This window comes from Oryctolagus cuniculus, chromosome X (genome assembly GCF_964237555.1).
Source record: "Oryctolagus cuniculus chromosome X, mOryCun1.1, whole genome shotgun sequence".
Classification (NCBI taxonomy): domain Eukaryota; kingdom Metazoa; phylum Chordata; class Mammalia; order Lagomorpha; family Leporidae; genus Oryctolagus; species Oryctolagus cuniculus.
The window spans coordinates 102,224,058-102,247,718 of record NC_091453.1 but is presented as its reverse complement, the minus strand read 5'-3'; the positions used below and the strand labels follow the sequence as shown (position 1 = coordinate 102,247,718).

Here is a 23,661-nt window from a genome sequence, read left to right as displayed (position 1 = left end):
ATGCATTTTGTAACCTTACTTCTGGGGTCTCCTTTTTAGCTGGTAGCTTACATGATAACAGTCATGTTACCAACCACCCTATCAAATGGAAACTCTTAGAACTTTTGTCCAGACGTTCAGCTTTGTAAGGATGGAACCCCATAATAATTCTGTATAGATCTATGGTAGTTACAGGAACACAAAAATTGTTAACAATTTTTTAGGGGAAGGACAGTGGATCTCTTTGACAACCTAACAAAAGCAATGGTTTCTGAACTTTCTTAAGCCAGTCTGTCTACCACCCCCACAGTAAAGCAATTGATGTCCTCATTTAAGCTACTTGATATGACAGTTAAGAAAAAAATGCCATTGAACTCACACAAACATGAGCTCAACCTAGCATTTTCTAGGTATGTAACTTGGACTTAATCACTGGACCTCTGCATTTCTGTTTCTTCATCTAAAAAATAACATTGCATAATGAATATCAATTTAAAAATTAAGTGATTTAAATATGTATTCCACAAGGCTGCTGTGAGGAGTAAATGAGAAAATGTATTGAAAGAATCTAGCACAGTACCTAGAATCTCATAGTATTCTCAGCAAATGGAAATAATTATTAGTGGTATTAGTCATGCTTCATGGGTTTTCTGTGGTGCTTACCTGGATTTCATAGTAAGCTCATCAAGAATTCAGTGTGATCCTTCAGATTTCAGTTTGCATATCACTTAACTCTGAGAAATTACTTGTGATCTTCATGTACACAGCCTATCCCCAAGCTGCTCCCATGACAGCCTGGACTTGCCTGAAACTAATGCTCAACTCATGGCATTGGCATTGGCTGGTTATTCCTTCATCTCCCTCACTGCTTTCCAAGCTCCTAAAGGGCAAAACTACGTCTGTTTTACACTCTCCTGTAGTCACAGTCCCCTATCACAGGGCCTGACACATAATAGGTATCAAATAAATCTTGAATAAATCAATAAGTAAGGGGGAAAACAGCTTCCTCTGAAAGTTTCTAGAAAGATAGTAGTTTGAGAAGTAAGAAAACCGTTCGTTTACTTGACCTTGCAGCAAGGCTGAGACCTAAAGCTTGGGGAGAGGATCAGAAGGAGCCAAAGAGAAGAAAAATGCGAAACAGTGGCCTTGTCTGTCTTTCTCTCATTCTAAATTCTTGGCTAACTAACTTGCGTATCTGTTGTCCCTTATGATGACTCCGCAGCCCCTTAAAGCGCCTTCTGAATCATCAAAGAAAGAGGATGTTCCGGGCAGTTTGAATGCTTCCCATTTCTAACTTGAATTTAAGTTCTTTAGAAATTGACCTTTACTGTTTAGAATATACTGTAACTTTTTTTATGAAACAGAATAGCTGATTGAACAACTCACAGTATTAGTCAAGTAATGTTATAGTCACTTTCTTAGCGTCTTCTACAGGAGACATCCTTACCTCATTGCTAACCACAGAGTGCAGTCATTTCAGCTGCTCATTAAGCTCTGCTCCTTCCAATCCTAGTGACACACATATCTATAAACGCTTCAAGTTCTAGAAGCTCCATTAGTGGCTACCTAGCAAAAGTACTTCACGGGCTTTTTGTGCAAAATGAACCTGGCCCTTTCTAATCCCAATGGGTAATTAAGTAGACAATAGTCACATCAGTTGGAGAATGAACTTTTCTGCCTAGTAGAGAGTTTCCATATGGTCCACAAATATTATACCAGTTGAAAGACAGTTGGAATACACACGAACAAAGCAGAAATATTTTTCTCTCTCTTTGACTTCAAGAACACTGTAGGATCAACTGGCTAATGTCACTTACACAATTCAGCACTCTCAGTATTGAAAATTGAGGTGATGCCATATTGAGCTTAGGACATTCCCTGGAAGTTGATATTTACCATTTATCTCTGTCTCATAAAATTAAAGAGCAGATTGTGGCAGAAAAAATTCAGTATTTCAGTTTTCTGAGTGTCAGGGCTATAAGATGAAAAAGGTTTATGACTACTTCCCAAAGCTTATGTACTGAAAGAAGCTTCATTTTTCATAATAAAAATCTAGGTGGCCTCAACAGCTGTAATTTTCAAAAATTTAAATACAGAGATGCCTTCTGCCAACATTTTAAAATTGACATTCTGCACAGCCAAAATCTCTGATCTTTGCTGTTATCTAATTTGGGATTTGAGCTACTATTTCCAGGCTATTAAGTGCCACATCTGGACTCCCAGTGATCACATCAGGATACCTCTCTTCCTCCATATTGATCAGCAGCAGCATCTTCCCCAAGAGGTGATAAAGGTATTAGTAACTATACAAGATGCTCGACCTTTAGGCACTTGTCTAGAATTATAGTATTTATTCATTGGAGGATAATAAGACAAGGGAAGAAGTCAAATAATTTCACCTGTAATTTGCAGCCATTTCCTACAAAGCGATGCTTCTCAGAGAACAAAAGCTGCAGTTCAGATATTATATAATGTCCCCTATTTTGGATAAGATGTTGTGAAGATTTTTTTTTACAAGATGCAATTTACTTATGAGCTGATCCTTCCATGGAAAGAGCTTCTTGGGCGTAATACTGATGAATGGAGACGGCACCGTTCACACTTCCAGGTTATGATTTGTCAGTGCTTTCATTACGTGCACTAATTTAGAAGGATTTATTTATTTTCTCACAAATGCAAAAATGTGCTCCAAGCTAAATATGCTGTCTGAGCGTCTGAGCCCAGTGTTTTCCTTGGTGGAGGGGGTGCAAGTATGGGGACTCAAGCTGTTGTGTGTTGTTCTTCCCACCTCCACCCCACCTCCCCAGCAGTACTGCCTAACTTCCTGGTGGTTTTACAGATTTATATATTTGTGCCTTTAACTCTTTTTTTTTCTTATCCAATAACTGTAACTTTGATTGAGTTCTAAGTGCTTACAAAAACAATGTCAGTAAGCACATCCATGGACATAACTATTAGAATAAATTATGCCGGGGCTGGCGCCGTGGCTCACTAGGTTAACCTCTGCCTGTGGCGCCGGCATCCCATATGGGTGCCAGGTTCTAGTCCCGGTTGCTCCTCTTCCAGTCCAGCTCTCTGCTGTGGCCCGGGAGGGCAGTGGAGGATGGCCCAAGTGCTTGGGCCCCTGCACCCGCATGGGAGACCAGGAAGAAGCACCTGGCTCCTGGCTTCGGATCAGCACAGCACCGGCCGTAGCGGCCATTTGGGGAGTGAACCAACAGAAGGAAGGCCTTTCTCTCTGTCTCTCTCTCTCACTGTCTTTAACTCTACCTATCGAATCAATTTTAAAAAAAGTAATTAAAAAAATAATACAGAATAAGTTATGCCCACAACACTGGATACCAAGTTTTGGAGATCTGGATACAGCAATATCAAAATATGAAACTAAATTGAATGTGCAGATCTTGCTAGCCGCAGATGGCTTTCTGTGATCTGAAATCACTCACTTTCCTGTCTCTGGAGAATAAGGCTTAAAATATCCTGGGTATGTGTCACCTCCTCCCACTCAGTCTAACAAACAGTAGGAGATCACACTGCATCATCACTAGCTCTGGGTTGTAACAATACTCATGTTGGAACGGGAAACCTCCCCAAGTAGTGGACAAAAATATAATTCTCCTTTGCCTGCCTACAGTTTCCAGTTTGATTTTTACCCTCAATGAAAATCAAATTAAACACCCCTTAAAGTTCACCAGAGATGAGTTTGTAAAGGTATTTGGAGGCTTTGTGCGTTGGATGGTTGGAAGGAAAATATGTGTGAATATATGCATATGACTAGGTACATTTATAAAGCACCCATCACACAGTACCTTCATAGTCCTTTCTACTATTTCTTTTCAACCTCAAACATAAGTCATAGCCTAATCAAAGTTAATTAAAGAGTCTCAAGGAAAAAGGAGTGTGTTTGGAATTTGGACCACGATAAAAGAAGTTACTACACAAATATATGAAAGAAGACTATTTTACAAACTGTCAGCAGAAAATGCCCTGAGGGCAAATACAGTAGTGAGTATTTAATAAGGCCAGAGTTATTTCAAAGGGCACTGATCTGTGGAACTCAGCTTACAGGAACAGAGAAAGAAATGCAGTGTTTAGAACTTTATAAAAGTTAAAAATGGGAAAACTATGTGAAGTCCAGGATTATCCTGCCCAGATCAGCCCACACTTCACAGTCTGATGAGGATGAGTATAGTAGTCAAGGTACAGAATTATCTTTCTCTGATGTTAGCACAGATGTAAGGATCCTTCCAAACATGCTAGTTAGACATACATTTATTTTTCTATACCCTTTGAGGACCTCCTCAGATTTTCAGAGGATCAGATTCTCTATATTTACTGCCTCCTACTAAGAACACTTCATTTTATTTTTAACTTCCTTAATTGTCTAAACTTTCAGAGTATTCTTAGTCTTAGCTTCAGTGTTCCCAGATTCTTTGTCCTTTACCCTCACAGAGCCTAGCATAGTGACATTCAGTATGCATTTAGTAAATGATTCATGATTTTACACACCTCGATCACATCTACTCTCAGCCTTTCTCTCTCCAGATTTGAGTCTTGAACTTCAAGTCCATCCTCTTATGACAGCCAAAGTTTAAATTTCACACTCAGTGATATTTAATATAGAAGCTATAAAAGGTGGTCCTAAAATTATAGGCCTGCCACTACCCAGACCAAATTCTAGGTAGTCAAGAAATTGATTTTGCCAAAACATAAACAAAAATAAAAAGTACAGATTCCTCTTGGTTCATCCTCAGCCAAAATGGAAATGAAGTAAATGTTCACGTGCCACGATCATTTGCTCTGTCCCAATCTTAAAAGTCCTTTTGTAAAGTGCTTTAAAAATCTTTATGCCTCTAGAAATGAAAAAGGTATTTGTTGGAATTCCCTCATGTGGACATACTTGTTTCCTTGGAGAACTCAACAAAGCATGGATGACTTTAGAGGTAGTCAGGGGATCTTAAAATGAATCTGCAATTTTCACAGATACTAAAGATTAGTACTTCATGAAGAATATCAAAGTAATCAATCAAAGTAGATGATACATCTAAATCTTAATATTAAACTCCTGTCAACAAATTAGCTCACCTAAAAGCAGTTTATTATATTGGGTTTATAAATTGTTTTTGGATGAGTTCACCCTTTGCCAGGAAAATTAGTGTATGTGTGTATATGTGTATGTGTGTGTCTGTGTGTGTGCGTGTGTGGTGGTAGTGGTAGTTGTGGTGGTGGTAGAAGGACATGCTTGTTAGAACAGAAGTTTCTAACTTCAACATATTTTCAATAAGTTTTACTAGGTCTGAATAAAAGAAAGATAGAAAAAGACTAAAATATAGACTAGCTTGAATGTACATTTCCCCCTTCCCCCTCATTTGTCACTTCATGTTCCACAATTTCAGTTACCAAGGGCCAAACAGAATCCAAAAATATTAAGTGGAAAATTCCAGAAGTAATTCAAAAGTTTTAGATTGTATACCATTCTGAGAAGCATAATGAAATCTTGTGCTATCCTACTCCATCCTACATAGTTTTCTCTTTTTTATTTATTTATTTGAAAGGCAGAGTTATATAGAGAGGCAGAGAGAGAGAGAGAGAGAGAGAGAGAGATCTTCCATCCACTGGTTCACTCCCCAGATAGCCACAATGGCTGGAGCTGTGCCAATTGGAAGCCAGGAGCTTCTTTAAGGGTCTCCCATGCAGGTGCAGGGGCCCAAGGACTTAGGCCATTCTCCACTGCTTTCCCAAACCATAGCAGAGAGCTGGATTGGAAGTAGAGCAGCTGGAACTTGACCCAGCACCCATATGGGATGCCAGCACTGCAGGCGGTGGCTCTACCTGCTACACCACAGTGCCAGTACCCGTAGTTTTTTCATAACACACATTTCCATGAATTTTTGGAAGTACACCATATAATGCCACTTGTTCATTAGTCAATAGTCATCTTGGTTATGACATAAGCTGTTGTGGTATTGCCTCACTTGTAACCCTTTCATGATAGTCTAAGGATCCAGCACAATACCTGTGTCCTTCATTTCATCACATAGGCATCTCACATCATGACAAGGAGGGTGAGTACAGTACAATATAACATTTTTAAGAGACCACATTTGCATAACTTTTATTTCAGTACATTGCTATAATTATTCTCTGTAATCATTAAGTATTGTTAGTCTCTTATGTGCCTAATTTATAAATTAAACTTAGACCTATACCCTAGGTATGTATGTATATGAAAAACATAGTATATATAGGACTTACTGTCCAGTTTCAGGCATCTACTAGGAGTCTTGGAATATAAGCCCTGTGAATAAGGCAGGTGGGGAGGGCTACATTAATTCCATGTGGTTATTTTCCAGAGCAATGTCAATAGCACCAACAGAAGACAGAGTTGAATCATGTGTTCTTTATATGTGTCTGACACTTTTTACAATTATTATTTTTTAATTTTCTGTCTAAATACTTTAAGATTTATTTATTTATTTACTTGAAAGGAAGAATGACATAGAAAAGAGAGAGAGATCTTCCATCTGCTGATTCACTCCTCAAATGGCCGCAATGGCCGGAGCTGGATCAGGCCTAAGCCAGGACCCTGGAACTTCATCTGGGTCTTTCATGTGAGTAGCAGGGACCCAGGTACTTGAGCCAACATCCACTGCTTTCCCAGGTACATTAGCAGGGAGCTGGATCAGAAGCAGAGCAGTTGGGACTCTAACAAGTACTCTAATATAGGATGCAAATGTCACAAGTGGCAGCTTAACTATGCCACAATGTCAGTCCCATATGATTTATTATCTCATAAGATACTTACAACAACCTAGGCATCAAGTGACCCGCTCATCCTCACTTTTCGAGCTCTGTCTTAATTTTAAACTGAGCTCTGGGGTCTGGGTAAAGCCGCTGCCTGCAATGCCTGTATCCAATATGGGCACCGGTTCATGTTCCAGCTGTTCCACTTCCAATCCAGCTCCCTGCTAATGCACCTGGGAACACAGTACTAGATGGCTCATGTCCCCTAGACCTATGTGGGAGACCCAGATGAAACTCCTGGCTCCTGGTTTCAGCCTGGCCCAGCCCCTGCCTTTGTAGCCATTTGGGGAGTGAACTAGGGGAGAGAAGATTCTCTCTCTCTCTCTCTCTCTCTCTCTCTCTCTTTCTCTGACTCTGCCTCTCTTTAATTCTTTCAGATAAATAAATCTTTTAAAACAAAACAATAACAACAAAAAAACCCTTGACCTCTGCCTCAGTCCTGGGAAAACCAGAGCAGCTGGTCATCTTGGATGAGACAGACCTTTTTTCCCCTCTATTTTACATAATAGGAGACCTCAATTTGGAGATAAATGACTCAATTCAAAGGCACACATCTGGCGTACATGGTATATTCAGTACTAGAACCCATACCTTCTTACTGCTATTATAGTACAAGTATACTTTCCAAGAAACCAGGCTGCAATTAACACAGTGTATAAAAACTGAAAATTTTATTGGCTTTTATTTTTCTAAAAGTTCGGCCATTTCCTGTGTAATGTCACAATTTTGCTCTACGACCTCCCTCTTAGTAGATAATGCAGAGAAAAAAGCTCATTGCCGTTTATCAGAATTATTACAAACTCCCTGTTAACTCAGTGTGAATTGATGAAAATAATTCTAATGCTTTCCAAGTCACTTATTTCTTAATGCAACCATGAATAGAAGCAGTGGCCTATGCATCTATACCATAAAAGAAATGTAACTTACACTACCTCCACCATCTTTTCCCAGTTATTTTAAAGATTTCTTTTTCTGTTTGTGGGAGGAAGCAAGTATCAAAGGGGTGAAAATGTAAAATCATGCCAAACAAAATCATTAGATCTGGCTTTATGTTAATATGTTACTTTTTGATACACAAAGAAGTGAATGTGTGTCCCAACACACCTCTCCCATGACTGTCCTGCCTATGCTGAGTAAAATTGAACCCATGTGTCTTTAAAATGTCTTTCCATTTCTATGGCTTCTTTCAAAATAGTGAGCTCAGTGCAAATGTGGCCCCTAGAATACTAATGCTCATTGGCTGTTTCCCAACAGGTATCACAGTTGATAGGCATGGATTCATTTACTTTGTGGATGGCACTATGATTCGGAGAATTGATGAAAATGCAGTGATCACAACTGTAATCGGCTCAAACGGTCTGACTTCCACGCAGCCACTGAGCTGTGACTCGGGAATGGACATCACTCAGGTAGGCACCACTGGTTTTTCAAGCATTATCGCCATTTGGCATCATTGAAATGGAGAATAATTTTCTCATACAGAAATGAGGTAGAAAGGAAGCCTGGTGGATCTGTTTTAATGCCAGATAGCAGAAGTTTCTCTTTATGTAAGCTACTTTTTTTCTCCTTGGGGTAGGGAAAAAAAAACTTAGTTGGGAGAGTATGGTAAGGCTGGGTGCAATGTGAGGTGGAATATTGACATAAAAATTAAAGTCTCCCAAATTTGAATCATTTGGAGAGTAAGGAGGTCAGCCTCATTTATTGGCTATTTTTCCAAGACATGTAAGGTTATTATTTTTAAATGAAACAACAACTCAAATTTGGAAAAGCAGTCACTTTAGTTGTGACTTAAAATACTTTTAATGAATATATGAACATAACTAGTTATTCATATATAGCCATAGCCATATATGATATATGGCCATTTCTAAGGTATTTGAAAATTTCTTAAGTAAAAGCAACATCCCTTCTGAAATCTGCATATTTTACACTTATTTAGAAAAGCTTTTGGCCATCTAGAATAAAAGAGAAAATTCTGTGTAGCTCTCATCTGGTTCCAAACCCTTGATTTTTACCACCATTCCACAAAATCAGTACTGGACCTGCAGAGGTATTATAGAGCACACAGCATAGTCCCAGCTGTGAAGGCCTTTCTCAGTCTGCAGATTTAAGGAGTTGATATGCAGAATGAAGGAAACAGACCAGACAGTCCTCAAAGGGACTTTCCAGCTCTCACATTTCATAAATCTCAACTCTGATGAAGGAAATTATTAGATGATTTTTTCAAAGAAATTAGAATAGATGTTGGAAGTTTTAGGATTCATTAGTGTATCAGAGGGGATGGTTTGGGCTGCAAGTAATAAAATGCTTTTCTGAAAGTAGTTTAAATAACAAGGTTTAATTATCTCACATTATGGGATGTCCAAACATAGGCTAAGGTGCCAGCAGATTTCCTTCTCGTGTCACATTAACTGGAATTGAGTCACATGCCTTTGCCTTCACCAGTCACTGGCAAAGGGGAAATGGGATTCCTAATGCACTCAGACTCTCTGAAATTGGGTCACCTTCCACGAGCATTTTGCTGCCTGATGTTTGAACCAAAATCAGAGTTCTGTTAGCAAGAAATAAAGGGTTGCTGTTGGGTAGGCAACCAGTGATATCCTCCACAGTTAAAATATTCCTGTAGCTTCATTTGTCATCTCACCTGAGACCCAGGATAACAAGCACAGTGAAATGAACACGTCACCCAGAAATCTTGCTTTATTCCTTAACTCTAATATCTCTTGCTACCTCTATTCACCATGAGTACACATCTCTATAAAACATCAGTAATGTGCCTATTTTGAAGTCCATTTTTTTTTCACCGTACCCCTGCCTTGCCCCCAGAAATTCAGAAAATGGTCAAAATCAACTACAAAGATAAAATGGAGAGGTGGAAAGCCTGGAGAACTGACAAACTGAACAAACCATTGTGAATAGAGATTTGAGTGGCTCACACCCTCAAATCCTCAAATGGTCTAACTTTCCATGATTCAATCTTCTGCTAAAGGCAAGGAAAATGAGCATTATTTATGGCAAAAAGGAAGGGTGAGAATGGATTTCTATGGGGGAAGGGGAAGAGAGAAGATGCACGCATATGATTCATTTGTAAGATATTTTTAACTTAAAATAGGGCACTTAGTATTGCGATCAAGCAACTCTAAACAACTTACCTGTTTCTGCGTGGAAAGTCAAGCAAAAAGCTTAAAAAGGCTTTGTCTAAAAAGTTCAAAACTATGAGCCTCATCATGAGGAGGGTTCTTTTTCATAAAACATCTGTCACCATAATTGCCACCATAAAAGCTAGCTCATCCCTTTCAGGTTGTGAGGGTGCCATGCAGCCCACTGAAAGGGAGCCCTGGGAACCAGGACACAGAATCACATCTTCACTCTGCTATTTGACTCCAAGCCTTAGTTTCTCTGAAGCACTTTTTGAGCTTTGGAACCACAGGGAAGTTTCATTCTGGGGGAAGGAGAAAGGGAAAGAGTTGAGCAAGGTGAAGGGAGGGTGCTAGAAACCAGTAGGATTCACTGGGAAAGAGAGCAAGCTTCCTGTATAAATTGTTTGGCAGCTAACTCGCTGCTGACCGCCATTTCCTGTTCTGTGCACTAAAAAATAACTACAATTGATCTGCCCAGACTGACTCAGAAGAAGTCTCTACTGATCTCTACTCAGTGTCCAGATTTTCACTCTTCACTTCTATTACAGCCTTGCTTCGTATGGCCCCATTCCCCAGTCTAGAATGACCTCAGCTGGTCCAAAGACCACTCTCCATCCTCCTCATAGCTCATCTCTTCCATGGGAGCCTTCCCTGCTAGTTCTAGTCCTCACTGTTGTCACATTCTCTCATTGGAATTTAGCATCACCATGCTTAATATGTAATTTATTCTCTCTTGGCAAACTGTGTATCCAAATAATCTCCCAAAATAGACTGTATTCTTTGAACATGCACAGTAAGTGCTAGGCAGGCACAGTAAACATGCATACCTGTACCAAAAGGACACTATGGTGAAAAGAATATGGAGGAATCAGATAGAGCTAGAGAGGATGAAATAGTGAAAGACCTTATAAGCCTGATAGCATTTCAGTTTTATAAAGTCGGCAATGGGTAGCCAATAATAGCATTAAGCAGAGAAATACAGTTTTAAAAATAGCATTAAGCATGGAAATGCATTTTTAAAAGATCATTCTAGTTGTAGTGTGGCGAATCAGTGGAGCACAACAGTGCTAGAGGCAGAGAGACCACGTCTGAGGCAATAGAAGTAATACAGGTATGACAGGGACAAGCTATACCAATACATGCGTGATTAGCACCTTTTCAAGAAATGCCTATCAAATTAACTTGACTTCCATTGGTTTTTGATATTCTGCTGATGTGCTTTTAAAATACAACTCTGCGTCACATTAGCTATAAAAGCAATGATAATGGCTGAACCTCAAATATCACAGTATGGATGGAGAAAGCCAAAAAGATTAGTGAAATAGTGGAGCTAAAATGAAAGAATTGTTGACTGACTTAATTTGAGAATTAAAAGAGTACATGGGTGATAATACCGTTCACTGAAATAGGGAATACAAGAGGAATGGAAGCAGATTTGAGCTGAGGGTTCAGATTGGGACATACTGAGTTTGAGGTACCTGTGTGGCATGCAGGGAAAGATATTTGGCAGGCAGCTGGGTACAAGTCTAAAGCTCAAGGGCTGAAATATAGATTATATTTGTGATTATTGGATTCTCCATGGTAATGCCAAAACAAAGGGAGTGGGTAAGAACTCCCAAGAAGGGCATATAGCATAAAAAAAGAAGGATAAGGCCGAACTCTGAGAACCATGAATATCAAGAGAATGCTGACCAACATACAAAAGAGATTGAGAGGAAGAGACCTGACAAGTGAAGAGGAAAACTGGAAGGGAATGCTCAATAGCAAATGCACTGTAGAGGTCATGGGTAATTAGCTGTTTTCTTAAGAAGCCATTTGATTCACAGCATTAGTGACTCTGATATGAGTGCCTTTAATAGGATACTAATTAATGGGTATCATATTTTAGTGGTAAGAGTATGAAATGAGGAAGTGCAGAACGTGAAAATAGATCACTCCTTTGAAATGTTTGGCTGGGAAGTGGAACCTTGGCATTGAAACAAATCAGTGCCCAGATGTGGGCAAATCAACACACAGATGTGGCACAGGAGATCCTTGAATGAGATCCGCTGAGGTAGAGTAGATAAGAGTGCTTACCAGGCTGAAATTTATATGGAGGCACAAGAGACCTCGAATAGCTAAAGCAATCTTGTACAACAAAAACAAAGCCGGAGGCATCACAATACCAGACTTCAGGACATACTACAGGGCAGTTGTAATCAAAACAGCATGGTACTGGTACAGAAACAGATGGATAGACCAATGGAACAGAATTGAAACACCAGAAATCAACCCAAACATCTACAGCCAACTTATATTTGATTATGGATCTAAAACCAATTCCTGGAGCAAGGACAGTCTATTCAATAAATGGTGCTGGGAAAACTGGATTTCCACGTGCAGAAGCATGAAGCAAGACCCCTACCTTACACCTTACACAAAAATCCACTCAACATGGATTAAAGACCTAAATCTACGACCTGACACCATCAAGTTATTAGAGAACATTGGAGAAACCCTTCAAGATATTGGCACAGGCAAAGAATTTCTGGAAAAGACCCGGGAGGCACAGGCAGTCAAAGCCAAAATCAACTATTGGGATTGCATCAAATTGAGAAGTTTCTGTACTGCAAAAGAAGCAGTCAGGAGAGTGAAGAGACAACTGACAGAATGGGAAAAAATATTTGCAAACTATGCAACAGATAAAGGGTTAATAACCAGAATCTACAAAGAGATCAAGAAACTCCACAAAAACAAAACCAACAACCCACTCAAGAGATGGGCCAAGGACCTCAATAGACATTTTTCAAAAGAGGAAATCCAAATGGCCAACAGGCACATGAAAAAATGTTCAAGGTCACTAGCAATCAGGGAAATGCAAATCAAAACCACAATGAGGTTTCACCTCACCCCGGTTAGAATGGCTCACATACAGAAATCTACCAACAACAGATGCTGGCGAGGATGTGGGGAAAAAGGGACACTAACCCACTGTTGGTGGGAATGCAAAATGGTCAAGCCACTATGGAAGTCAGTCTGGAGATTCCTCAGAAACCTGAATATAACCCTACCGCTCGACCCAGCCATCCCACTCCTTGGAATTTACCCAAAGGAATTTAAATTGGCAAACAAAAAAGCGGTCTGCACCCTAATGTTTATTGCAGCACAATTCACAATAGCCAAGACCTGGAACCAACCTAAATGCCCATCAACGGTAGACTGGATAAAGAAATTATGGGATATGTACTCTTTAGAATACTATACCGCAGTAAGAAACAATGAAATCCAATCATTTGCAACAAAATGGAGGAATCTGGAACACATCATGCTGAGTGAAATAAGCCAGTCCCATAGGGACAAATACCATATGTTCTCCCTGATCGGTGACAACTGACTGAACACCAAAAAGGAAACCTGTTGAAGTGAAATCGACACTATGAGAAACGGTGACTTGATCAGCATAGCCCTGACTGTTAATGAACAACTTAATACATTATCCCTCTTAGTAGCTTTTTTTGTCTGTTCTACTTAATATGACTGGTTTAATTCTGTAATTAATACACAGTTATTCTTAAGTGTTGAAATTTAACTGAAATGTGATCCCTGTTAAACATAAGAGTGGGAATAAGAGAGGGAAGAGATGTACAATTTGGGACATGCTCAAGCTGACTTGTCCCAAATGGTAGAGTTGGAAACATACCAGGGGACTCCAATTTAATCCCATCAAGGTGGCATGTACCAATGCCATCTCACTAGTCCAAGTGATCAATTTCAGTTCACAATTGATCATAATGAAAGGACTAAGAGTCAAAGGGAGCACATAAACAAGTCTAGTACCTGCTAATACTAACCGATAGAATAAATAAAGGGGAGAGTGATCCAACATGGGAAGCGAGATACTTAGCAGACTCATAGAATGGCGGATGTCCTAAACAGCATTCTGGCCTCAGAATCAGCCCTAAAGGCATTCGGATCTGGCTGAAAAGCCCATGAGAGTATTTCAGGCATGGAAAGCCAAGACACTCACTCTGGAAAAAAAAAAAACCTAAATGAAAGATCTCTGTGAGTGAGATCCCAGTGGAAAGAACAGGTCTTCAAAGAAGGAGGTACCTTTCTCTGAAGGGAGGAGAGAACCTCCACTTTGACTATGACCTTGTCTAAACAAGATAAGAGTCGGAGAACTCAAGGGGCTTCCATAGCCTTGAAAACTCATGACTGGTGCATAGGGAGATTACTGAGGCCATAAACAGGAGTGTCAATTTGTAAAGTCAACAACAGGAGTCACTGTGCACTTACTCCTCATGTAGGATCTCTGTCCTTAATGTACTGTACATTGAGGCTTAATGCTATAACGAGTACTCAAACAGTATATTTCACTTTGTGTTTCTATGTGGGTGCAAACTGTTGAAATCTTTACTTAATGTATACTAAACTGATCTTCTGTTAAAAAAAAAAAGAAGAAGAAATTAGCAATTCCCAACTTGACTCTTGCTGGGATTAAACATGACAATAGGTCTGATCTGATTTCATCATCATTTAAAAAATCATCTATTATTTTTCACTTTATGTTTCTGTGTGGGAGTAAACTGTTGAAATCTTTACTTAATGTGTGCTAAACTGATCTTCTGTATATAAAGAGAATTGAAAATGAATCCTCATGTGAATGGAAGGGGAGAGGGAATGGGAAAGGGGAGGGTTGCGGGTGGGAGGGACGTTATGGAGGGGAAGCCATTGTAATCCATAAGCCGTACTTTGGAAATTTATATTCATTAAATAAAAGTTAAAAAAAAAAAGAGTGCTTACCAGGAGGAAGCCTATGTGTGGCACAGCTTCCTAGATGCTCCGCCATTATGGCCAGTGCTTCCTGTTTAGACAGCTGTGACAGATTTGCAACTGATGTTTCCCATGACAATACTTAAGAACATGAGCCATCCTCAGCTAGAGAGAAGAAAGCTGAGTAGGGAGCTTTGTAAAACCCTCCAAGAGCAAAGCCCCCATTGTTTATCCTAGTACTTACAGTGATCCAGCTGAGCTTACACAGTATTCAGGTTCATATTTCAGTAAATCAAAATGTATTGATGGCTGAGGACAGAAACAAATGTCTCAGTGAGAGAACACGGTTTCTGCTGACAAGACAGAATAGAGGCCTGAACTGCAGTATGAAAATTTGAGTCAGACCTTAAGAAGGGGTTACTGTTTCTAAGACTGTGTGGCAGCACTGTATATTATCCAAAGATTTTTGTAGCATTCCCATCTTTTGATACTTTCCAACCAGATGCTGGGTACCAATAATCTATGAATGCTGACTTACAGTCCTCTCTGGAGTCAGGAAGATGCACTAACTCTTTTTCTCAGAGTTCCTTCCAACTCCATGAAGGTTTCTCTACAGAAATAAAACCAAATTCCTCAATTTTTCTTGTTGCTTTCTCTGCATTTCAAAACCAAAAGGTTTCCAACAAGGAAAGGCCCATCCATGCTAGCCTAATACCTAGAGAGGCTGTGAAGTGATACAACAGAATTCTTCTCTCTCTTACTTGACTTTTTCTTCTGTACTTTCTGAGGCAAACCTGAGCCCCAGCTAGAATCAATTCTCAGTAGCCTGTCCTAATCTTCAGCAAATCATCGTGTCCTATATTAATTCTAGGAATACCTACTACCACTTATTGAGAGATTACTATTATGTGCCAGAAACCATGCTAAGCATCTTATTCACACTGTTGCATTTTATTTCCACAACCCAACCACCCTTGAGAGATAGTTATTATCATCCCCTCCACAGAGAAGAAAACTGATAGCCAGAAGATTATGTATGATGGTAGTACAAAAAGTTCCTGGAAAATGGAGTTAAAATCATGAGTTTATGTTGGTACAAAAAATTTTCATTTTGTGAGAAAATGAATATTATGAAAAAACTATGCATGGCTTTCAAAAAATATTGCACTTAGATAAGCTTGTACTTTTAATTTGTGTCCATGAACTTTTTGAAGTATCTTCATATTGTACTATAGCCATAGAGTTATTAAGTGAGACAGGCAAGATTTGAGCACGAGATATCTGATCTTAGGGTACATTTGTCCAACTTCCATATATTCAGTGACAAGTGAAAATGACCAAATAAACTGGGTGAAAAATGCTGCTTGGATGAAGAATATGTTGCTTACTCACAGAATGTGTGTTTAGTGGCACTTAAGGAAGAGTTTAATAAAATCTAATCATCTCAAGAAATGAAATTTGCTTTGACAATAAAAATCAGCCACTTGTTCAGAATCAATATCTTTTTTTCTCTTTTTTGATTTACTGAAATGTGAAACTGAACTCTTGGTAGGAACTCTAAAGCATACCTTCCCTTTGTAAGCACTGCTATAAACAACCAGGCCTTTCACTTCAGGAAATGAGTTGATGGTGGAAAGATGGGGCTCTTTATTTCCACTCTGCTTTCGAATCTTCCTGCTCTATACTTCCAGCTGGTGCCTGACTATAATGGAACTGGAAGTTAGACCAAGTCTCTTGGTGGAATAACAAGTTTCAGAGCTGGATTCACTCCTTGGAGCTGTCCTAATGTTATTCCAAAAATCAATCCAACAGCAGATACAGAAGTAGCATGGACTTTTGTAGTCATAAATAATCCTGTTGACCCACTGCCCATGAGGCAAACACTTTGAGGTCTTATTCCAGGCCCCCGACACACATCCAGCATGCCATCCATGCTTGTTGGATGATCTGTGTTTTCCACACTGGTTCTGAATAGCACTCATTTCTCAGATGGACCTAATGGGGTGGAGGAGGATACAATACTCATGGTTATGAAAGAGGGAAAGACTCTGGTTCCCTAGAGGGGCAAACTGTAGCCGCAAGCATTTACTCTATTGAGCCAATCCACTGGGAGTCATACATCTCTCCCTAGTCGTTTGATTCTGGCCTTCCCTTCAGAATTTTCTCATCATGCGGTAATAACCAGATATCTCAAAAGCTTCTTGTAATAGGGAACTTACTACATAGCCCAGGCAGCTGATTCTATCTTTGAATGTCTTTGACTTACAGAAAGCTCTTCTGGGATCCCTTTAACTTTGTATCTTCCTTTAACTTTCACCTTCTACCCTTACTGCAAGTCTTCAGGCTCTGAATTATAAATTTAATCAATTTTCTATGAAATTAATTAACTAAGAAAACAAGCACTATACTGGGTCCTTTCAGATATTAGGCTTCCTTTCTTTTCCTATTTTTAACTTTATTTAGAATTTTATTTCTGAATAGTTTTAAATTTACAAAACAAAAATTGTGAGGGAATAATATAAAGAATTCACAGGCCGGCGCCGTGGCTCACTAGGCTAATCCTCCGCCTAGCGGCGCCGGCACACCGGGTTCTAGTCCCGGTCGGGGCGCCGGATTCTGTCCCGGTTGCCCCTCTTCCACGCCAGCCCTCTGCTGTGGCCAGGGAGTGCAGTGGAGGATGGCCCAGGTGCTTGGGCCCTGCACCCCATGGGAGACCAGGAAAAGCACCTGGCTCCTGGCTCCTGCCATCGGATCAGCGCGGTGTGTCGGCCGCAGCGCGCCGGCCGCGGCGGCCATTGGAGGGTGAACCAACGGCAAAAGGAAGACCTTTCTCTCTGTCTCTCTCTCTCTCACTATCCACTCTGCCTGTCAAAAAAAAAAAAGAATTCACATATACCTTCAAACCATTTCTTCATTAATATCTCATATTAGTATCTTTATTACAATTAATGATTTTTTCTTCTTTTTTATCTATTTTTATTTTTTCCTAAAGAAATATTTTATTTAAGGCTACTTTTAAAAGTTCAAGGAAAACAGATATTTTAGTTATGAAAAATCATGCATAGATTTCAAAAATTGTTTGCACCAAGAGAAATTCATCTTTTAATTCTATTTTCCATGAACTTTTTGAAACACAAACATATGTTATTTTAATCCCCAAGAAAATTCTTCAAGTATTTTGCTCTCCTGGTTTTTTAAGGATTCATTTATTTATTTGAAAGTCAGAGTTACAGAGAGAGAGAGATGGAGAGACAAAGAGAGAAACAGAGAGAGATCTTCCATTTTTGGTTCACTTTACAAACAGCCACAATGGCCAGGGCTGGGCTAAAGCCAGGACCCAGGAGCTTCCCCCAGGTCTCCAACATGGGTTCAGGGACCCAAACACTTGGGCCATCTTCTGTTGCTTTCCCAAGTGTATTAGTAGGGTGCAGGATGCAAAGTGGAGCAGCCAGGACACTAATTGGCACCCATTTGGGATGCCAGCATTGCAGGCAGCAGCTTAACCAGCTATATCACCGTGCCGGTTCCACTCCCTTATTTTTAATAAATGTGGGATACAAAATGCAGACAAGTTGAGTAACTTGATCAAGATCACATAATCAATAAGAGACAGAGTTGAAATTTGAATGTGATCAACCTGTTGCCAAAGTCCACATTATTTTCACCAAACATGATATGCAACTGCCTCCTTAGAGTAGGCACTTGGCCTAGCAGTTATGATGCCGTGTAGGGTGCTCAATCTCATATCAGTGCCTGGGTTTGAGTCCCAGCTCACCTCCAAATTTTAGCTTCCCATTATTGAATGCCCTAAGAGGCAGCAGTTTGATGACTCAAAGTGCTTGGGTCCCTGCCAGCCATGTGGGAGACTAGGATTGAGTTCCTGGCTCCAGGCTTCAATTTGGCTCAGCCCAGACTGCTGCAGGCATTTAGAGAGTGAACAAGCAGATGGGAGATCTCTCTCTCTCTCCCTTCTCCTCCACTCCCCTCCCCTCTCCCTCCCCTCTCCCTCCCCTCCCCTCCCCTCCTTTCCCCTCCCCCTCCCTTCCCCTCCCCTCCCCTCCCCTCTCTTTCCCTCACCTCCTTTCCCCTCCCCTCCCTTCCCCTCTCCTCCCCTCCTTTCCCCTCCCCCTCCCTTTCCCTCCCCTCCCCTCCCCTCTCTTTCCCTCACCTCCTTTCCCCTCCCCCTCCCTTCCCCTCCTCTCACCTCCCTCTCCCCTTCCCTCCCTCCCTCCCTCCCTTCATTTCAAATAAAATTTTAGACTAAGTACATAAAGAAGTATAAAGAAGCAATTTTTAAATTGCTTCTTCTATAGTCACATCCCAAAATCATGTAACTTTACCTCACCTGCCATGGGTTTGAGTTCATTCACTATTCTGTCCACTCTTTTCTGGATGTGTTCTCATTTGTTTAATATCTATTTTAAAGGATACCTTCCAGAAATGAATGATCCAGATGTGCTCTGACTACTAAGAGGTAGAATGGGGATTATCAAACCCATCTACATTCTGTTTTCTGTTCCTTTCACCTGGTAGTCTTCAAAAGGACTTTAGCCACAAAATTTTGTTTCAAACAAAACAAGTTCCTATTTGCAAAATAGATGCAAACAGCAGATTCAGTCAAGCAGTAATGTCCCAGAACCTTCCCTATTCTGACTCACATGCATTCAATGGTGACACGTATGGCAGCCCTAAGGTACTTTTGTAAAATGCTAAAGAAGTAAAAAGCACAGGTTAAGAAGGCACAGCTAAAGTTGATATGGATTTTTTTGTTTTTTACCCCACACCACACTTTCAACATGTGATATTACCCAGGACTAAAAGTTCATGTTTCTCATTACCATTTCATCTTGTTCTTGCACAGTTATTTTATTTGTATCATACTACAAGGGCTTATATTAGTATATATTCAATTCCACGTCATTTAATTCATCCATTTCTTTGTATTCTACTATTACCCAATAGCTTCACCATTCTTCCCAGCCTTGTGTCACCTGTAAATTTCATAAACACTATCTATGTCTACCTTCATGATAAAAATCGATGGATAAGTAGGCCAACATGCAATTATGGCAACACTATCCTAGTATCTGTTCAATTATGAACCCATTCATTTGAATTATCACCTATAGATTATGATTTGTAGTAGATCAGGAAATCAATATAATGGACTATGATCACCTCTTTTAAAAAATGAATTGCAACAAAAATTTTCGACTATATGATATGTAGTAAATATAAATATTATTTCATAAAACTTTTATTCCAACTGAATAATGATGTAAAATATAGCTCTGAGTGAGGGTCACAATCAAAAAAAGCTCAAAAGCCATCTTCTCACCTGATTTCCCCCAACTTATCCACAAATGTACCACAAGAACCCTTATCAGGTTGATAAATCTCTGAAAATAAATAAAAACTACTCAAAATTGGTTTACAGTCATAGTATCTATAAACACAAGTTCGTCATCCAAATATTAAGAAGCAACTGTTTTATAATACCTTAAAGGATCTTTTCCCAAGCAGGCTCCCTCTATGCAGTTTGTAGGACACATCTTCTGATTCCTCTTGAAGTCAGAACTGTGTTTAACCATCTCTAATCTTCTAGAACATATTCTACTATTTTTCAGTAATAACAAAAAGGTTCTAATACTCACTTTGTAAGTTCTCTTTAACCGAAAAGTCTTCCTGGCCAAAAAACTTGAATTCAGTTAAAGAAGTTAGGTACTCATTTGCAATCTCTTCACACACTTTGGACTTTAGTAAATTTAAATCCCATGTTTTTTACATTCATTCTTTTTTACTTTATTATTTATTAATATAAAGAGAACAGATTTCATGTATTTCATAGATACAATTCTAAAAACATAGTAATACTTCCCTCTTTCCCTCTCTGCTTACCTCCAGCTTCTTTCTTTCTTTGTTTTCTTTTAATTGTTACCATAACACACCTTCAATTTATTTAATAATCAAAGGCTTAATGCTCAATTAAATATAGTGTTCAACAAGTAAAATATACAGGAATACAGACAAAAGCTATAAATAATCAAATCATAAGTTGTCAATTTCACTCATACATTCAGCAATCATTCTTCTTAACACAGAAAACAAATCCTTCCCCCTCTCTCTCATCCATCAACACTATACTACCTGCCTCAAGCATCAGACCTCTGCCTTTTCCAGTTGTCTTCTGTTCTCCACATAACTAAAAAGTCATTTTCTGTTGTCCCTAGAATTTTTTGCAAGCTTCAAATAAGCTAACCACAACCGGATAGCAGGGGAAATATAAAACTTCCTCTTCTAAATCTACATGCCAATTCAACTTTACACAGTGGATTCAGCATTTTCTGTTGTTTAAAAAAATATGTATAATAACATCCAAGCATGAAAAGTTACAGGAAACTTGGGATAATGAAGAAAAGAAACAGTTTTAAAACATAAAAGGCACTTTCATTTCTCCCTTAAACTCTTGCCTAATGTCTCTCATTGTCCCTCCCTCTCTGACCCTTTCATGTCTACAGAATGTCCTCAGTCTCCCTGAGTGATATGGATGATACGGAAGCTCAAGTTCTTTAAGGGTTATTTGCCTTTCTTTGTACACTTATATCACTCTCCCGTGTGCACACTGAAAGAGAACAGAATTAGATCTTTCGAATGAAGGCCATTATAAGTAAAATTCCCTGCAGGGACAGACATCTGAATTTTGTGAAGCTCTGTAGGGAATCAAGAAAATCTGAATTATAATAAGTTTACTTGAATGAAGGGATCTCTCAGGGGAAAAAAGAAAGTTTATTTTTAAAGTTCTTGCCACCAGAGATGAAAAATCTCACTACCTCCACCTCCACCACACCTTCTCAATGCTTCAGTGACTATGGAACCTATCTCACTCTCAAGGCAAAGAAAAGGTCTATGACCACACTCCAGATAATGCAGACAGACAGATATGTGATACAAGGAAAAAGTGAGTTGTGGGTCAATAGCAAGATAGGGAAGATGAAACCAAGTTATCTGAAAAATCTGGAAACATATCTCTTGGGAGTCAGCTAACCCAGTGGGCAGCAGGTATAGCTATAGGGGAGAAAAAGGTGACAAAAAAGATAAGATACAGGAAGAAAAGGACAAACAGCATATTAATGAGACCCAGGACAGCAGAAAGGAACCAAAAATGTTATTTTGTAGCCCTTGTGGCAAACATTTACTCCTTCCTAATTGACCATGGCTAGTTTAGTCAGATGCATCTTCCATCTGCATAATAACCATTAGCTAGTGGATGGAGTAGTATTAACAGTCCAACAAACCAAATCTTCAATGGATTTCCCCATTTTCTTTCACTGTTCTCATGCCTGGACAACATCAATAGTACACGAATCTAATGGCTCAGCAATTGGTTATTATTGCAAGGGTCCAAATGAAAGCACCCTAAATCAGCAACGTTTGTTCAATTTATTCGCACCACATGCACTCAATCAGACCAGCAGTCACAGCCAAAACACATAGAAAGAACTTTCTTTTTGAAAGGCACTTGCCATTGTAAATTGTTGAAGAGAGAAACTATATGGCATTACATGTAGCCTTGACTTTTTTGTGTTCATTTGCCACACCAGTTAAGTAGGCATGTGGAAGGAAGGTGGCACAAACCCCAATCTACGTAGTGATCACATTATACTGTCACAGAGCATGAAATGGAAGTTAGAGTTGTTTAGGCTCTGATGTGACAGCAGCACCAAAAACCATTTAAAAACGACTTCTTAAGGAGTCCCTAGTGGCTTTCAACATTACACACCTGAAAATAAGAAATCACTTAGAGTTAGTGGCTAAAATAACTTAAGAATGCCAAATAAACACTACTTTTAGTTTCCATTTCTATATTTTAGGAAAAGGACATTTCTTTCTAAATCATTTATTCTGCTTTCCTCTGAAATATGGTAATGTAGGAAAAATTCAATCATTTTGTCTATTTCTTGACCCAAAAGAGGGTTCTCTATAATTTCAGATTCAGCACTACTCTTGAAAAACCGACATGAGGATTTTAGAGCTGGTAAATTCTTCTTCTTTATGAAGGCTAATTCAATAAATGACCTAATTGTTGATTAAGTGGTCTCCCCTTTTTTAATGTGAAAGCACTTGGAAAAGTATGAAGTGCTTTACAAATATAAAGGATGGTGTAAGATGTTAATTGGCATCTTCGGGAAATATTTTTTGTTGATTCATCACACACTTGCTAAAATGGGAGGACACAAGAAAATAATAACTCTGCAAGGTGGTTATTCAGATTTTGTAATATCTATGGTTGTCACTCTCTAGTTTAAATGCATTCCTGGATAATGTTATTTTTTGCTCATGCAGCCCAAACCTGGTCTCCTGGCTCTGTCAAAAGCAGGAAAATCCATCTGGAGCTGCAAAAAACAGTCAACACTTTCTCTATTGCTTTAATCAAGGATGCAAGGGGCAAAATCGGGCCTTTAGTGTAGACAGTCATTCATAGGTAGACCAATATAAAAAGTCAGTAAAACATAGTGTTTAGGAGCACATTCTGTGTGGATTTGAATCGTGGGTCCACACTTCACAGATGTGTTCCCCTGGGGGGAAAATCTTTACTGGTGAATAGGAATGATAATGCTACCTTTCTCATAGAGAGGTTATGATGATTCATATTCATATTCACTTATTCACATATTCATAAGTGGTAATATGCATAAACCACTTAGCAAAATACTTGGCTCCTATGTGCTCAATATGTTAATAGTAGTAGTGGTAATAGTAGCAGTGGTATTTTACCTTCCACCCACAAAACACAGAATTGAACTGATAATTTACAGAACTGCATAAAGAGGACCAAGAAGTTTGGAAGTGCTAAAGAAATTGCGTAATCTTCCCTTCTGTCCTTTTCACATAGGTGTATAAAGACACATATGTCTGTAGGGAGTTTGATGGGCTGTAGCAAACATATACTCCAGAGATGGGTCTTCACCTGCTGTGACCGTCACAG

General features: G+C 39.3%; 1 protein-coding gene across 7 annotated transcripts in view; it reads left to right on the top strand.

Moving 5' to 3' along the window:
* TENM1 (teneurin transmembrane protein 1) overlaps nucleotides 1-23,661 on the top strand; it is an 867,710-nt gene that overhangs the window by 781,797 nt on the left and 62,252 nt on the right. For all 7 annotated transcript variants that reach the window (XM_051827786.2, XM_051827790.2, XM_051827788.2 and 4 more), the window contains one exon: nucleotides 8,038-8,192. In XM_051827786.2, coding sequence (XP_051683746.1) covers nucleotides 8,038-8,192 — 155 coding nt within the window. The remainder of the gene's footprint in view (nucleotides 1-8,037; nucleotides 8,193-23,661) is intronic.